The sequence below is a fragment of the Spinacia oleracea genome, chromosome 1 (assembly GCF_020520425.1).
Source record: "Spinacia oleracea cultivar Varoflay chromosome 1, BTI_SOV_V1, whole genome shotgun sequence".
NCBI classification, from domain to species: domain Eukaryota; kingdom Viridiplantae; phylum Streptophyta; class Magnoliopsida; order Caryophyllales; family Amaranthaceae; genus Spinacia; species Spinacia oleracea.
Window position 1 is genome coordinate 128,459,558 of NC_079487.1, and position 18,634 is coordinate 128,478,191.

At 36.6% G+C, this 18,634-nt stretch overlaps 2 protein-coding genes across 2 annotated transcripts; both read right to left on the reverse strand.

Moving 5' to 3' along the window:
- Positions 1 to 505: 505 nt before the first annotated feature.
- Positions 506 to 6,030, reverse strand: LOC110777412 (U-box domain-containing protein 44). The gene is made up of 5 exons (XM_021982015.2): positions 5,391 to 6,030; positions 3,683 to 4,474; positions 2,934 to 3,240; positions 2,108 to 2,572; positions 506 to 1,777 (listed from the first exon to the last, which is right to left on the reverse strand). The coding sequence occupies exons 1-5, from the start codon at positions 5,820 to 5,822 to the stop codon at positions 663 to 665; spliced, it is 3,111 nt and encodes a 1,036-aa protein (XP_021837707.1). The 5' UTR covers positions 5,823 to 6,030; the 3' UTR covers positions 506 to 662.
- A 2,790-nt stretch (positions 6,031 to 8,820) lies between these two features.
- LOC110777418 (internal alternative NAD(P)H-ubiquinone oxidoreductase A1, mitochondrial) lies at positions 8,821 to 14,463 on the reverse strand. Its single transcript, XM_021982020.2, has 9 exons — positions 13,789 to 14,463; positions 12,714 to 12,927; positions 12,449 to 12,609; positions 12,172 to 12,237; positions 11,391 to 11,554; positions 11,028 to 11,142; positions 9,774 to 9,953; positions 9,503 to 9,680; positions 8,821 to 9,154 (listed from the first exon to the last, which is right to left on the reverse strand). The coding sequence occupies exons 1-8, from the start codon at positions 14,233 to 14,235 to the stop codon at positions 9,528 to 9,530; spliced, it is 1,500 nt and encodes a 499-aa protein (XP_021837712.1). The 5' UTR covers positions 14,236 to 14,463; the 3' UTR covers positions 8,821 to 9,154; positions 9,503 to 9,527.
- Positions 14,464 to 18,634: the final 4,171 nt, after the last annotated feature.

Genomic DNA, 18,634 nt, shown 5'->3' on the forward strand with positions numbered 1-18,634 from the left:
GAACTCAGAAAAGGGTTTGATCCTTATAAAAACACTACTTAATAATCTTTATACTACCATTAAAAAGTTGTACGATGGAGTACTATCTTATTCTAATCCAACAGGATTTCATAATCGAGCTATATTTCCATATTAGCGATATCAATTATTGTACGTTCTTTTTACAAGTAGATACATGACATAAACAGCTCTATATTAGACGGATTTAGACCAAATGGTGAAGTTGAACGCATTTAAAAAACACGTAATATGGAATAACTTTTTGTTGTTTCATAATAACGTTGTACATAGTAGTTAATTAGTTACTTATATGACACCAAATTTTATCTCATCATCCCCGTGTTATTAAGATAGTACTCCGTATTTTGTTATATCTCACTCGAAGTTACACTTTACTTATTTCAACAAGTGCTTTTACAAGAAATAGTGTGTCAAGTACCAAACACTGATAGTTGGCTGGTTTAAGGAATCATAAAATAAAAATCAAACCACATTGAAGCAGCAATTAACCATACTACAGTAAACGAACTGATTTCTAGGATTACAGTACAATTTACATTGTGTATAGACACCAATTCATTATACAAAGCTGTGGATTTCAAAAATACATCCACTACCTAATGTGAAAAATTACAACAGAATATAACCATGAAGAAAATAAATTACCTCCAAGGACGTATCGGACCTGAAATCTTGCCACTAGCACCAGATAACTGCTTCAAGTTAGTAAGTGTGTCTTGAGCAAGTTTTCTTGTGTTGGCATTTCCGAGCTTTAAGGCTTCCCCTAATGCCCTAACTAAAGTCTGGTTAAGAGCATATGTGTGACTTGCGCTTTCCCCTCGTAAGAGCCTCTCCACCATCCATATTGCTTTTTCTTGAAGCTCTCCAGGCCTCACTTCAATGAAAAGGTTAACTACACCATCTACAACACCAAGCCGATCAAGTTCATCAGCAGCACGCCTGAAATTATAAAGAGTATCTGGGACGAGCGTTGAAAGTGCCTCTACAGCAGCTATTTGAACTTCAGTCTGGTCATCTAGGAGGAGATTAACCAAGGGTTTGATGCAGTTGCTCTTGAGCAAGCACAGTTCACTATCTTCCTCGCAAGGAGCATTGTGCAGTGGACATGAGGAGAACTCGGGTGAAAATCTTCCGCACATGAACACCATCGAGGAGCAGAATCCTTGTGGAGGTAATGGTTCTGATTCTCCATCGGAAACAATAACTCTTCCAGATTCTGACAAGTGTTTTAATCCAAGGACTGCCAGCTGTTTACATCTAGGTTGTGAAAGGAAACTCAGCTGCTCACGGAAGATTGCAATCAGGTGATGCTCCTTGACCCAAGCAAGCGTCTGTGTGTCTGTACTCCTGGCAAAGTGGAGTAAAAGACCAAGGAGCCCTTCTAGCATACTTGATGATGACCTTGAACTTCTTCCACTGGAAACCCCTTGATGTTCTTTCAGGGTCATAACTGTCCATTTCAGGAAACCAGCTCCTAGAACAGTCCTCACTTCGTCTTCTGACAGGGGAATGTTTGCAATTATGCAAGCAACATCAGACCGTTCGCTATTTGTTGTCTGGTTGTCTAGTAATTTCTCTTTTAAAAGGACGAGTTTGTTCAGATGTCTGAGCTCGTCAAAAAATTCTCCACCTGGACTTTCTGATAGTATTCTCATAAGTTTGAGAGCATATATTCTAAGTTCAGTTTCAGGATGTTCAAGATATTCCATAATGCTTTTGATGCCATCCCCCGATTTTATGTCAGTTGCTACCTGTTCTGATACAAGAGTAGAAAACTAAAATGTTAGGGTATGTGTGTCAATCGAAGTACAGACATGATAACATGTAAAACATGTCCAGGGAATGAGACTTAATTTGTAGTACAATGTGCAGAAGATAGTGCACAAGACTTGGAAATACCCTTGAGAATTTCAAACTACCAAATATTGAAGTTTCGAGAAGTGTGGGAACTCAATTTGCTTTACGAACACAAGTAATGATGCTAAATCGGCAGATGACCATGATGCTAAATAGGAACAAGAATCAAGTTGAGCGGAAATTTGAAACAATTCACAACTTTGTACACGAGAAGTCGGGGAGAACTTACCAGATGCCTTAGGAGAAGAAGCAATTCCACAGAGGATACGAAGAATAGACACTTGGCACTGAGGGGTCACTTGAGATATGAGTAGCATCAGGTGAGAGACAAAGAAGGACGAAAGCATTGAATGTCCTTCCTTGTTTATCTCTGCCAATTCCCAGTGCCCTGGATTTGACACAATGTTGGCAATTATTGCAGCAGACAGCTCCTTCTGCTCAGGAAGGGCATCCTGAGATTCAAGGAAAATGTATGTGACGGCTGGAAGTACAGAGGCTTCAACAAGAATAGTAGCATTGTCATCCAAAGATGAAAGGTTGCACAATGCATGAAGACTTGCTGTTCGAGTTTCTGGTATATGAAGCATTTCCCCAAGAACTTTTGCACTTCGCTTTGCAATTTTTTCTTTACTGCAATTGGTCAAAGTCATCTTCCCCAACAATGATGCCATCTGTATTTGGATGTTATAAGAACCTGCTTACCATCAAAACAATATCTGATAACATGAGCAGGCAAGCATAATAGATCTGGTAAAGAATAGGCATATTAGCCTTACGGAAAATTAACAGGTTGATCAAACATGTACACTGTCATACAATGAGAGTGTTTTAAGTAAATATTAAAAGCACTCAGGAAATGTACAAGAAGATCAATTCCAATAAATAGTGTAGACCAGGAGAAAACACAACTCCCAGTAAATATTAAAAGCACTCAGGAAATGCACGAGGTTAAGCCATTCCAATAAATAGTAGACCAGGAGAAAACATGACCCCAAGTAGTAAATACAGTAGTATGTAATGGAAAATGATGAATGGGATCTTACAACCATACCCACCTTCACAAAGCCGAGAAAGTAGAGGTTCAAATCGTCCGGCTGCAGCTAAATGTTCAACATTTTCGTCAATCACTTCCAGACGTTTCAGCACATCCTCTGCTAAGTTGGACAAAGTGGGGTACTCCAAATTCTCTGCCGTGCTTGAAAGAAGAAGAAAAGCACCTTTCTCAGATGCAATTTTTGCACAATAAGCTTCATTGTCTGAAAGATTAATCAGCAACCTCAGGGCATTTTCTTTTTCTTTCTCTGTGCTCCCCACGAGACTTTTTATTGCCAATTTTGTAATGCCTTCCCCAATCAAAATTGTCTACAAGTATACACAGATTAGTTAGAAGATCAAGCCATCAGAAAGAAATGGCACAGAGCTACTATAAATGTTTAAAGAAGAAAGTGGTTAATCTAGTTTTACAGTGAACAGAATGCCAGAACTTGAGTTCAAACTGAGAAAGAGTAAACGCCCAAGAAACATCTCATCTTCACTAGAAAAAAAGTGCAAGCACCCCACAAACAGGAGTACAAAAATAAAAATACTCAAGGATGTCATTCATTCATCTAAGAATATGAAAATTCGCTACAATAACATAGAAGGATTAATAACATTTAATAAAATTCCTTTCAAATTCACAATTGCCAAATGTTTCCCTCACCAACCCAGCCAACCAAAATCCTCCAAACAACCCTCCCTCTTCATGAAAAATAATGTGGCGTGATCCATAGGAACTTTTTAAAATAGAACAGTAAGCACTAACCTTGCTATCTTCATCCTTTGCCATACTAAGTAAAGCCATAAGAGCTTTGGATTTCAAAGCAGAACTGATGCTCTTGGAGGAGCAATTCTTTAGAAAAGAAACGATCTGAACGACTACACCAGCATTCCTAACTTTGTATCGGCTTGATGGATGCTCTTCTGATATCTTATAAATGGTATCCAAAACCCGTTCAACACAATCTACAGATGGTGCATCCTCACTAAGATGTTTCACAGCTGACTTAATATGAATGTCAACATTTCTATTAACCCACTCTTCAATCGCCCCAGATAAACCAATGTTTGGCTTCTGCTCCAACGAGCACAGCACCTGGCCTGTGACAGGGCAAGTAGGATCTCGACCATCCTCCAAGCAACGCTGAAACCAGTAATCAATTGCAGCCCTCTCATAAGTCTGCCCTGACTCCAGCACCACAGGCTCCTTCATAACTTCCTTGGTTAATGGACATAGAAAATTTTTGAAAGGCAAAATCTGAGATTCATCTTCCAGATCAAAATCTAAACTGAGAGCTGATATGTTTGGCTCAGCAGACCAGCTGTCAATAATTCTCTGCAAAGACATAAGAATTCGCCTCTCAGACACTGAATTTGAACGAGCAAGGTCATTTTTCAAGAGCTTAACATGTCCCAATAACTCGGCATGGTTAGTGTGGTCAATCCCAAGAGCTCGAGCCAAATCCATAATTATAGCACTCTGAACTGGTTTGGTAGTTGGCTTCCCTTGCCCTTCTTTTTGTAAAGTGCAGTACACTCTCGCTTCGTTCTCTGTCACCTAATCCAAATTTTTATGCCTCAAAAGTTAGGTATGGAACCCGTAAAAAATAAACTAGTAGAAGCACACAGAAAACAAAATCTCAACCACAAGAAATGATCAAAGGGTGATGTATGAATAGTGTAAAAACACAATTGCTGCAATAAATAAAGAATGGAGGAAGTATCTTTATTTTCTAATTTTATGGGATAGGCAAGATCAAGATTCATTCATAAAGAGAACCCTCCAAAACTTTTACAATCCACTCTCCCTTCCTCATAACTGCCTAGGGGCTACCATATTCTTCTTCAATTTTACTTGAGAAAGTGAGCATGAGCTAACATTAACTACAAGCCTAAGGATATCTGAGACGACGCTACCAAAACTGGAAGCTTCTTTCACATTCCTCTTGATATGATTTTAGAAAAAGATATCTTGACCCCCCAGTGCCCAATTCCCCCCAACCCACCTTCCCCTCCACACGCACACAATAATACTCCGTGTAACAAAATCATGTATGGATAAAAAAAACCTCCAATTAAATAATCTTTCCATCAACCGAAAAGGAATTAAATGAGCTCAAAAACAATTTTCTCCATAGAAAAATTTAAAAGAAGAAAAAAACATTGTGCAACAACCTCGGAGTTACTAAATACGGAGAATAGAAACTCAGTATTAAATTCTGAACAACTATTTTAGCAACAAATAATACACCAAAAATACAGCCAAAAACAGTAAACAAGTACTCCAATGATCCAATCTAAACTATAAAATTTCCATAGAATTGACAGTTAACCTAATTTTTAAATTTCTGTAGACTGCATAACCTAAAAACGAAAGAAAAATAATAATCAAGCTCAATAACGTGGTGAAATTAACAAAATAAATCCAACAAAAATAATTAATCAAAAAATTAAATTGTAGAGAGAGAATTTACAGAGAACTGAGCTTGCTTCATGTCTCTAGAAAGATCCGAAACCTTCTTCCGAACATCCGGAACATCTTTCAGTCCAGTCTCAAGCAACGCAAGCCATCCGCCAATCCCAGCCGTTCGATCCTGGAGAGAAGAGCACAACGAGCGGCAATTGATGAGGACGTAAATCTTACTTCTCTCCCTATAAACCGAGATTATTTCAGCAGATTTAACAAGGTCACCGGAAATTCCTTTAAGAGCAGTATGAACCGAAGGAGAAGAGAGAATCTCCGGCTGAAGACGGAGAATGTTACTGGTAATGCGGTGAAGGCGACCGGCGTAGGAGGTAAAGCGGCGAGGAGTATCCCATGGTATTGATTCTTCGGAGTTACAGAGGTGTGCCAGCTGCCGGTTGATCGTCTCCGCTGGCGACGGCAGTGGTGGCTTATCCTCCATTTTACCATTTACATTGACGGAAATTCTCTCTCCTAGGGTTTTAGAGGTCTTTGGCGTAATTGGCAAAATTTACAGGTTACTCTCTCCTTTGGAATTTGTTCGTGAGAGTGAAAATGCCGCGTTTTTTAGTTCGTCTGAAAAAAAAAAATGGGGGCGTTTTTGGAGGAGAGAGAAAGAGGAGGAAACAAGCAGATGAGTTACTTATGAGGAGAGGAGAGGAGAGGGAGTCAAACGTTGACTGAGCAAGTCCTTTATCTTTTACCGTTGCGATTTTCGGTAAATTTGACGGTGCAAATTATACTCCGTAGTCCGTACCCCGTACGTGCTAAGTCAATTTTCATCGTCAACTATCGACAAATCATCCATATTTCCAAAAGCTCAATTGTGATACATCGTTTCTGAAAATTGGGGAAAATGCTAGTGTTGCCGGAATTTTTAGAGATGCATATGGTGAATAGGTGCTCAGTTTTTACCAGAAATGTAAACTCCAATCTGTTTTGATGGGTGACATTCTAGCAATTTGTGTGGGCTTTGTAGGTTATCAAAAGGAAAAATTGGCAAAGGATGATCATCAATACGGACTCACATCAAGCCGTTCAAAATTTGGCTAATTAACATATTAACCTTATAATTGCAAAACAATGCACGGACCTCTTGAAGGAAATTCCTAAAATTGAGATTGTGTATGCCTCGATGTACCAACAAGGTGGCGATATGATAGCTAAAATGTGTCGTTCGCATGTAATAGCTAGTTTTAATTTAGAGTATTTCAAACAATATTCTTATGTTTGTTGCGGATATAATTTTGGAGGACGAACCTCCTTAAACCCTCTCTTATAACTCTCTTAACTTTTTAATCTAATGTTCCATGCTTGTACCAAGAAAAAAAAAAAATCAACAATCCTCCCCTCATTGTTACTCCGTGCTAAAGCAACTAATGAACATTCGCAACTCAAACTACAAATGAAACTTTGGTACTATTAGTCTAACTTTTGACCGATTATCTTTTATTAAGCCTTACATATGAGAATTTTTTGAAGTTCAATGGCTCAAAAGTCAAAACTGTAGATAAAGTTATCAACTCTTACCATTTTCTTAAGTTCAAGTATTTCGGTTTCCTTAAAATTTTCTCTGCCTTCTCTCTTCTTCCACCGCTCAACTCCACCGCCTACTTTCCTTTTGCTTCCTCGCCGGCGATCGGTGATTTATCGTCAATTCGCCATCGCCGGCGAGCGATTCGTGTTAATTTAGTTTTGTTTCCTTGTTTTCTAGGTCTCTTTTGCTTTTTAGTGGCCGATCGGTGCTCTCGAAGGTTCTCACGCCCGGTTTCACCCTCCGTTTGCGGCGGCCAGTTGTTTTCTTTGCGGTGGTTGGGTTGTCTCGTCGGCGGCGCGGTGGTCTCAGTTGGGTACCGTGAATCATACACCGCCTGGTTCGGTGGTGTCTGGGTTGCTTGGGCCGCCTAGTTTCTTCACCGTCTCCTCCGTCCTTTATGTCGGGTTGCCCGTTTTGCAGCCTTCCAGGAGGTTTTTCCGGCCGCTTTTTTGGTGCAGATGGGTTAGTTCTTTTAATGTCCTCTTTTTTCTTGTTGTTAATTAGTGTTTGTGTCTGGGTTAGGTTTAGTTTGCTTTGGTGTATGGAGGGTTTAAGAGGATGTCAAAATTTTGATTGCCTGTGGTCATGTGACCTTGTTGGTTTGTTCCTGTTATGGGTATTCCCTCAGTTTGGGGAAGTTTGGTTTAATTGGTTGTTACATGTGAGAGAAGAGATTAAAGAGGTTAAGGTTTTGGGGGTTCGAGTGTCGAATTTGGAGGTTATGTTGCAGGTTCCAATAATTGTATTTTGGTTCCTTGGTTGGTTTGTGCCGCTAGTGGATGTTCAAGGCAGTATTCTAATTCGGTTGGCTGTCTTAGATGTGGGTGTCTGTTCTTCAGTTCAGGTTGCCAAGTTCGATTGGGGGTGTTCAAGGAAACCCTCAACTTTGTGTCTGGTGATGGCCAGTCCAGCCATCGTTGTTAATCAAATCTTGAAGGAGGCTCCTCAATTGGATAAGTTGAGGGAAGCAAGTTTCCCTCGGTCAGGCATTCTCGTAATCCGGGGATGTCAAGTGTTGAGTTGCTAGGGAAAGTAACTCACGTTCAAAGATCCCAAGATGTTCGCTCGTTAGGGCCTTGGGATAATGTTTTAGGCGAGTGTCAGTTCTCGCCTAGTGAGTCATGGCAATTTGGGGTTGAAGGCGTCTCTTGCTTGCATCGTCGTCCATTGTTAGGGTCTTCTAGCTTTCTGGTTATGTTCCTTCGCTGTATTCGGCTTCAGTTCTCCCGTTTTTCTCGGTCTCTTCCGTTCTCCAACGGATGGTCGCATTTGCTGGTTCATGTTGTCAACGTTAGTTGATAACAAGCAGGTAAGTTCTAACGGGGTTTGTGTCGCAGGTTTTAGTTCATATAAGGTGGGATGTTGGTGGCTTGCTCTCCTCCGTAGTTGTTGTATAACCGAAGCTTGTAAATTTAGTTTGCGGCATGTTATACTGCTTTCTAGTTTAGGTTGTAATCGTTATTTCATTTATAGAATCCTTTGTCAAAAAAAAAAGAAAAAGTATACCGGTTCAAACTCTCCTCAATATAAGGGCTAGTACGCTGGTAAACTTGTTGCTTCACCATGCTAACATATCAACTTTGCTCGAGCAGTTCTGTCAAGGATGCAGTCATGACCATCTGGCATTACCATGGAGGTTGCCAGGTTGGAAGAGTGGTGGATTCTGATGATCCATTTAACACACACACACCGACACACTGTAGGAGGTTGATGACCTCAAATGCACGTCTACAAACTACAGAGTATTCAGAAGAGAGATACATACGAAGTATCTAAGAAGAATCAATCCTTAACCAAATAAGTATGAATTCAAACAACATAATCACAAGAAAAGGCCAGGTGCATGGAAAAGAAGACTGAATGATACACAGAGGGAAGAAATAGAAACGCCAAGATGCAAACATGAAGCTAAAAATGAAAAAGCTGATTTCAAACATTTAAAACCTTGAACTAAAGCTTTTGTGCATCTTCCTAAAATCCAATGGAAAAAATGTGAAGAAATTTACAATTACACCAAAAATCAGAGTATTAACTTAACTACATACAGAAACCATGTCTATCCTTCCTCAGTTGCTCTTCATTATTGTCAGTCTATAAGTGGAAATTTAAAGCTGAACACTAACAAAAAATACAACCAAAAAGTGGTAGTAATTTTCAGTATTTATTTGGTTTTGCATTTCTGTATTCACTGCTGATCGATTGCTGAAAGTCTGAAACCCGGGTGTAATATGAGAGTCCTGAGATCAATGCATGAAAGAAATCAGATAATTAACATTGAGAGAACCATGCATTACACAATAATCATGTTCTTCCTCGGTCTACAATTAGTAGTCATGTTTTCTCAACTTCTCATGACTAAGGCTATAGAAGATTTTACCAGAATACCATTTTTAATCGCATTTATTTTTATTTTTTTATGATCTTCAATCACTTGAATTTGAGTGAGAGCATGCCATTGCCAATCTTCACTATGATCATCTGAGTTAATATTGACTAATCCTAGCAAATGTCAGGTGTTTACTGAAGTATCATAAAACATCTAAAGGCACAAAAAAGTTTGATACAGGAAAAAAGAAGACTCTTACAGTGGCAGGTGGCAGGTGGCAGTTTCTATATTCGGCTTATGTCACGACCAAAAAGAAGAGTAGTCAACCAGTTTATGGCCACGTAAAATCGATTCCTCCAACTTATAACACGAGTAAGATATGCAGATCGCCAGATAAACCAACTAGGGAAACCTTTCAGTGATAAGCCCTTTGCATCCTGAATAAAATGAAGTAAAATGTGAATATTGTGTTTTTATAGAAGGAATTAACCCTAGGTTTTTATATACCAATAGCATATCCACTAGATCACCTTGCTCTGCCGAAGGTCCACAAGTGCCTTGTATCTACCAATAGTTGCCATTGATCCTAAATGTCTGTACACAAAAGGTTTCCCCATATCAACATCCAGTGCATTGTTGGCATGCCCTCCACCAGCTTTACCGATCCTGTTCAAAAACTTGGCTAAATATTTTCCTTGCCGCTCGGCTACCTGTTGCAACAAGGTGCAATCACGAATTTCATTAGGTGAATTATCATGACCAAAAGATGAAGGAGAAAGCTAGAAAAAAAAAATCCTTCCAATAATTCAGTCAAGCTACATAGGCAAAGCAAGAAAATGGTTCAACTTAAAGAAGTGATACCACTTCTTGGTAATTTTGGCGATTTGTCAAATTTTATGTTCAATCTACCCAGATAATATCACTGTTATTAGGGATTGAGGAGTGTACTGTCTTCCAGTAAGAATTTCTCTTCTCTTAACAGAAGTAATAAGGGATGTAGTTTCTGGATTGATTTAACTGGATATGGTCTTCTATGACATGCTGAATCTCTTTGGCAAGAAAGCTTTTTATTTCAAAGTTCAAACAAAAATGCAAATCTACTTTCTTGAAAGCAGCACCAACAAACAACAAACTAGTGGAAGGATGAGCGTTAAACAGGTAAGCAATTACCTTGGCGGAGCAAAGAATGCATTGCATATAAACAAATGAAATTTGATTTTCCATTACAGCCGACTTATGATATACGAAGTATATGATATGAATTTAAACGATATTAAGAACTGATTCAAAACGTGTCATCTAACTCCCACCAAACACATCAAGATTCATGAGATAGGACAATCTTCAGTCAGAAGTCAGAACAGAACTTACAATGTGAAGCCTCACCGTCTCCTAGGTTGCCTATGATTGAGGTATAGTACCTTGGAGTAACCTGATGTTTTGTAGACGCTTTGCAAGTTCTCATTACGTACCCACATAAGTTGCTCATCATTTTGGCATAGCACACTTACACTTTTTAATCTAAACTAAAAGGATAAAAAAAGATAGCCGACTATGACAGGTAGACACACACTCAAATACTCAATCAATCATGTTGGATGTAGGTTGTAGCTAAGGCCAAGTCCTTAGATATTATGAACTTAGATGCCACTAGATAATGCCTACATATATAGTCACATCCTTCATTTAATCCAATGCATAACTTCTTAAAAATCTACCCAGATAGTCTAAAAGATAAACAAAAATTAACTTTTTCGCACATGAATTCAACTTTTGCATTATACCTGCGCCAAAGCAGGGAGAACCGGTTTTCCTGTGCTTTCAAGAAACCCTGCACAATCACCAATTGCATACATATCTTGAACAGAAGGAATGCGAAGCCAATCATCAACACCAATCCTGTAAAAACAGGCAAATATTATCTGCATTTAGTAAATTTTTTGTAATTCAACACAAACCAAGAAAGTTAAGACATAATATGAGATTGAAATCGGAGATAAATAGATTGACCTGGTATCTGTGGAGATCTAATAGTGATAACTTAGATTTTTTTTTTTTACTTTAGCTAAAATTTTAAAATAGACTTTGGAATAAATAAGAAGTACGTGAGATACACAAGAAGAAATTCAAGGGTAAATAAGACTCACCTTCCACCAGGTGACTTTTCCAATTCAAGTTTTTTCACAAACGGCGAAGGACCAACACCTGTAGACCATACTAAAAGGCCATAAGGAACTTCTGAACCATCGCTAAGAATTATCTTATCAGGTTGTACGTCTTTGACAATTCCACGGACTAGTCGAACTCCTGACTGAGAAATTTTGCAATTAATTAAAACCAGAGAGTGATGAAGTGAAAATTGCTTCAGTAACATCTATGCTCTGCACTCGTGCATAAGGACTATAGTACTCTGTTTTTTTATTTAATTTAAGATATTCCACCTGCCAAAGCATAAAATAGTTGACTTTCTTTGCGACTGACATTAAAGAGATTGGACAACAGAATCAGTAAAGCTCTAATATGCTCCAAATCATTACATCTTGTTGCTGCGGTTCTGTTATATATGAACCTAATAACAAGTAACAACCATTCGATAATAATAATCCAGACTGGAGCTCAATAGTCACAAAACAAAATAACTTTGTTCAAAGAGAACCATGTAGGCAGTAAGTCAGTAACCAGTGCCATAATGTCTTTCTCCATTTTTCTAGAGCTAGGTGAGGAATTCTGTTGCAGAAATTTCCAGAGAAATTTACACAGGAGGTAATTATCTGATGAAAAGACCCAATAAATGGTGTTAACTTAGTTTTAACTAGAGAATGTGACAATATAACCATGGGGATGACATGAACACATGATTAACATCTTCCAGAGAATATGAATGCAAGGAAGCAAGCACTTAGATTCAAAGAAAGGAGTTGATCTCACCTTAGTAAGCTGTTTCGCAGCATAGTGTCTGAGGCGGTCATCGAAGGAAGATAGAATTTCATTTGCCTGCAAAGAAAGGGAAACTTTGCTCAGTAAATCATCATATAAGGAATGAAATTGATGAAAATTGCAGGACCTCTAAAGAAACAGTCCCAGACCAACAGTTTTACAGATATAGGTTAAACTAAAGCTTCGATAAAACACCGAAATGAGCTAGGAAATAGTTTCTCTAGTAAAATATTAAAATTATTACTCCGCGGATATCTAATGTTCAGACCTCAATTAAGGTGACATGGATGTAATCTTTGACATGTGAATATCTTTGGCGGACATCCTTCATAATGAAATCACTAAGCTCGCCACTGAACTCAACACCAGTAGGACCACCACCCACAACAACACAGTGAAGGAGTCTTTTTTTCTCCTCCTCGGAAACACCTAGTAGCAGGTCAAGAAAGCCAGACAAAAGATCAGCTGTCTCATGCAGTGAGCTTAAAACCTAGTCCGAGAAGATGACAACATGTTTTATTGTTTTTCCATACCAGGTATATCAGATAACATCAGATTCAACAGTAATTTTCTACGGATCTCCTGAGCATGATGAACTTCACGGAGAAAAATTGCATGCTCGTGCACCCCATGGATTCCAAATGTTGAGGCTTCAGCCCCAGATGCAACAACCAATTTGTCATATGATATTTTGAACTTCCACGGGTCCAATGACTGCGCCCCATCTGTAACAGTTTGACAATGTACCTAACATACATATCACCAAGCCTGAATTAGCCAATTAGATATCAGCGTAGAAAAACAAGAACACCTTGATTGAGCTCCTAAGCCAATATGCCATTAACTGTACAGCTTCAAAGTAACACATGTGCAGTTCATAACTTTAAGCTAGCAATTCACAAGCTATTTCATTCCCTTGCTATCCAACTCAATTTTGGAATTGTTCAAACTTCAAAATCATCCAAATGAGATATATTTCGTAATTTTCAACAATGACCATAAGATTTTTCCAACTTTCACAAACTTAGCTACATCATTACTCAATAATGACACAGAAATGAAAGATTTTGTTCCTGATTCGCATCCGAAATTCCATTAAACAAAATAGTAACAACCCAATAGAATGCTCTCAATTAAATCAAACAATATAATTACTTTCTTTGGAAATGTAAAACACAAAATGACCCAGAATTCCAAAATGATACTCCATTTTCTATCAATATAATTAATGTTTAATACTCCGTATTATCAAAAATATCATTACCGCTTAATAAATAGACATACGGAGTATTTATGATCTAAAAATTATCAAAATCCATAAATTAAATGCTCAAAATCCTCAAAAAATTATTGACAGATGTTTGAATGTCCCAATCACATAATCCTACACTATATGGGCACCACCTAACTTACTTAGTAAAATCTTGAAGGGTGATACAAATGACAATACCCACTACCCAAAACCTGGGATCAAATCTAGTCTACATCATTGTCCCTCCTACATTATCAATTTATTCACTTAACGGTCACACCCATGACCTATAAACTAAAACTTCCCGAATTCATTGGCAATCAAACAACAAATTAGCAGAGAAATTAACAACATACCACATGATCATCGGTATCAACAGAAGTGCAATTGGCAAGAAAATAGTAAGATCCAGGTTCCCTATTTATCGCGGGTTGAATTCTCCCAATAGGTTCAGCAACAGACCGAAACTCAAGAGTTCCAACACAAGTTGACGCTAACAATGGAGTAAACACCATATGATTCCTCGGTGACACACAAACGATGTCGTATATCTTTGTATCAATCTCCTTGATGAGCCTACACCCGGCCCATCCAGAGCCCAGCACAACCACTCTGGGTTTCTCATTGGGTTTAGTGGGTTCAAGCCCAGCATACATCTTCGTGTTCCCAGCATCTGCAGAGGTGGAGTAGTGGTGGGAAGCAGAGAAGAGAGAATTGTAGAGTGTTGAAGATGATGATGGAAATGGAAAGTGGGTTTTTGATTTCAGGATTGAGGGTTTTAGAATGTTTCTCAAAAATGACATCTTCCTTTCTATTTTTAGAAAGTGTTGATCTGAATTCGTTGTTCATGATGAAATGAAAATCTGGGGTTTTATTGATTTATTTTTCATTTTTAAATTATAAAATTAAACTAGTCCGTAAGAAAATTGGATTTTTTTCTTGCTTTATTTATTTGTACGTTTTCTCCCTTTTTTGTGGGAGGATAATTGGTAAAGAAAAAACAAAACAAACATAGTTAGGGATGAATATGCTGCGTGATGTAAGACGTGACTACATATGTGGCGGCTATATAGATATACCAGCTGGCCTCAGCCATTCATTTGCTTTCCTGGATTTTTTATTTTTTTGGTTCTGAGTTTTTCCTAGAAATTAATTTTACAAACTTGGTTGATTTTTGGGTAAGATCCAAGTTCCCGGGTTATTTTGGTTCATTCACATATTATCTCTAATTTTTATTCAATCTGTCATTTTAAAAGGTCATGATACATATATGATATATATTTAGTGTATTTAGTGAAGTGAAATAAAATATTCAAATAACGTATTGATAATTTTCTTTAAAATATTTTCCGTATTTGAGATCTGGGTTTGAATGTGACGGTCAACCCCTTACCTCACTCTCTTTAAACTTTAAGATCGTAAGAGGGTAAGAGTCGTAAGACTATCTCATGAAAATGTTAATGGTTATGAATTTATGATTAGTTACTTGTTACAACCATTTTCGAATTTATACTTAGTTGCTTATTACGAGGTAGTTATTACATCCATTTATATAAAACTTTGTAAATTGATCGTCAGGAAAATCGATGTTACATAGTTTGAGTAGAAACATGTTTATTATTCTAACTAAAAAATAAAAAATAAAAATATTACTTTGTATACGAAATATCAATGTATTAATAATAAGTTTTTTATTCTGAATTTCTAGCATTCTACCTGTAATTTTCTGGTTCCACCTATAAACATATGAAGTGAGAATGTGAAAAAGATTTACGTGGACAACAGAAAGGGTGAGATCCCCTTGTAGAGTTGTAGTACTGATGTATGCTAATACGCTATACAATAAAAGATCCAATCGATCAATCAATTTCGTTAATTATGTAACATATTGAAATAGTAACACATGATCAAAACCACGAACGCGCTGCAAGCTAGTTATTTGATCAGTATATCATTATTTGTAAATAATTAAGATTATACAGTTCTCTGCAATATACTTATATAAATATATATAAATTCCGACTGCCACATCACGTCATGCATGCATGAAGTAACAACTATTTGAGTAATACAAGTATATATTCCGTATAATATACCAAATAGTAAATACTCCATAGTTTAGGTTTAGTCAACGAGATACATACATACTACGCACTACATAGTTAATTAAACAAACATTAAATTAATCAAACAAAGAGCTTAATTTAAGATCAAAATTAATTAATAACACGCCTAATGTCGATGTTTACCGCCACCCCCACGACCACCCTTACGGCTAGGAGGATTATGCACAGAGTTTGCGGACGGCTTATCATAATCATCAAGGAAATACGTCCTCAAAATTCTTGACTTGACGACCACCCTCTCTTCTGTTCGTACCACCAAAAACACAACAATGTTAACTCAGATGCTCTAAAATTATGTAATAAAGTACTTCGTATTAAAGATAAGATAACCTATATAACACACAACTTTATAGTCATACCTCTTTTATATAATTAAGTGCCTTTTAACCTAACCTAACCTAACCTACAAAGTTTAAAGCTATATAGTTGTACAGCTAAATAACAAGTGTACATCATGAATTTGAGTAAGAGCCGTATAAAAAGTGTAGTAAATTAAATTAAATTAAAAATAGATACAAGGCCTACATGGGAATTGTGATTTTGTTACGATATGATTGTTAACAAAACTTGTCTTAATTTTATCTCCCCTAAATTCAGTAATTTATGTGGATTTCAGTTCCATTATCTCGGTACTTTTAAACTCCCTAGAAGAATCAAAGACGGTGTTAAATTTTTTTTTTTTTTAGTGATAATAACAAATACTCAGTACTCGTAAGGCTTAGATTTATATTTAGTTTCTTACTAAAGTTTTTAAATCTGTGCGTGAGTAATCTTAAAAGACCGACTTTAGTTTGTGACAAATTCTAATTTGTCACACAAACCATAAGTTGAACATATGTAAATCAGAAATGATGAAATAAAATAGTTTCTTATTTGGTTTAGTGTTTTTTTTTTCCTTTTTCTAAACAATTAATGCAACTTCATTCAATAATACTATCATGAATTTATGATCATATAGATCAACATGTTGGAATTAATTTTAACTTTGTTCCTCCAAACGATGGCTCGATTTTGTTTGTACATCTAAAAAAAATACAACAATCTTTAAAGGGATCGAGCTGACTTCAGTATGTAGTAGGATCATAGAGTAGAAAAATACCTGAAGAGAGGAAGAAAGTGGGACGAGCAGAAGCCGAAAGAACGAAAGAGACGATGACCAACAACAACAAAAACAAACACTTCTTTCCAACTTCAACCATCATTCTCCAATGGGCCTACTTCAATACTTTAGGTCCAGAACGAGTATTAATGAAGGAACAATTAATTACTGGTAAAGTGTAAAGAACATTTAGAAACAAACGGAAGGAGTATGAGATTGAAAGTTGAAATTATAAATGAGTATATTTAGTAGAGTTTGTACGTAGTGGTATATATAAGCAGGGGAGAAGGGGTGCGTTGACTTGATAGTATTATAAGTGAGAGATATGAACCGTTGGATCTTATTTTCACATAAGTCAACGCTTTCTCTTATTGCCTTGTTTAGGTTTTTCCTTGTAATTTTGGTTTTACTCTTTTCTTTATTTTTCAGGTTTCAATTGTCATACAAGCTTTTAGTAGTTGCTACTCTGTTGAATTGAAAGCTTCGATTAATAATGTCAACGCCTCAAAAGGTTGCTCCCTCTTCTTACTTCTTAGCTAGCTTTTTCCTTGTAAACCAAATATAATATTTCTATAAGTAATCATGCATTAATGTTCCCGATATGAAATAAGCAGTATCGGATGAGGCTGATTCGTTGGATAAAGAAGACCTTGCTTGAATGTGTATGGGGTCGAATGTACCTGTATATGAGTAAGTCACTGGCCTGTGAGGTGTTCTGACTTCTGAGAAAAGCCCTTCCGATGTAATAGTATTAGTTTTTAAAAATGTTTCAATGTTTTAAAATATGTATAAAAATGTATATTACTTAAGTTCCAAAAATGAATTGTGACTAATAATGGCATTATATAGCATATTCATCAATCCATCGATCATCATATGGGAGATATATATGGCTGTCAATTTGTCAAAAAACTCGTGAGATGTTGAGAGCTGACCTATATGGAGAATTATAGAAATTAAATGCAAAATCTCAAGTATGATTTCATTCTATGAACATAGACCAAAACCTTCTTCACTTGATATGTTAGAATAACAAGTATAAAATCTCAAGTATGATTTCATTCTATGAACATACTACGACGGAGTATGTATATACCATTAAGAATTTGTTACACACCCTCTAACATTTACGGAGTATTAACTATCGCACTGACTCACACCCTACTTAGTTACTTTGTATTGAGAATTATGTCAAGATCGATCAATATATGATTTGCCATTTAAATAAGTGTCCTACTATCTTTTTATTTGAGAATTTTTTTAATTTATGATGCTATGACTCTATTAGTTTATGAGCCAAAAAATAAATATTTGTTTGAAGGAACAAGAAATAAATTATGATCCTCATTAAAACCATGTCAGACAAGGAGATGTATTATGACCCAAATATCATTAAGTAGTTGACTTTATCAATATAAATCAAACTAGAGTCGATCCATTATTACTTACTACGTATTTCGTCTTACAGAAAATTTTGACGCAAATTGTGTATCGGCATATGACTGAGTTTCTAGTTCTTAGTAAAATTCTTTTCTTAATTTCTGTTGGGATTAGCCCTTCATTTGCATCAAAAAAACAAACGAACTATGAGTTACGGAGTACTCTTGAATGTCCGTCTAAAACTCTTAATTTTATGACTAATAGGTATAATTGCAGCAGAAAATTAAACATATACTGATATACAATACGTAGTACTCCGTACTTAGGCCCTGTTTTGTTCGACTTATTTTTACTTATTTCAGACAAAATAAGTTCAGATAAGTTCAAATAAGTTCAAATAAATTCAAATAAATTCAGATAAGTTCAGATAAGTTCAAATAAGTTCAGTTACGTTCAGATAAGATAAGTTCAACAAAAATAAGTTTTTTTCAGACATTTTCACACATAAATAAATTTATTTCAGATAAAATAAGTTCAGATAATTCAGTTAAGTTCAGATAATATAAGTTCAATCAAAATAAGTCCAATAGAACGGAG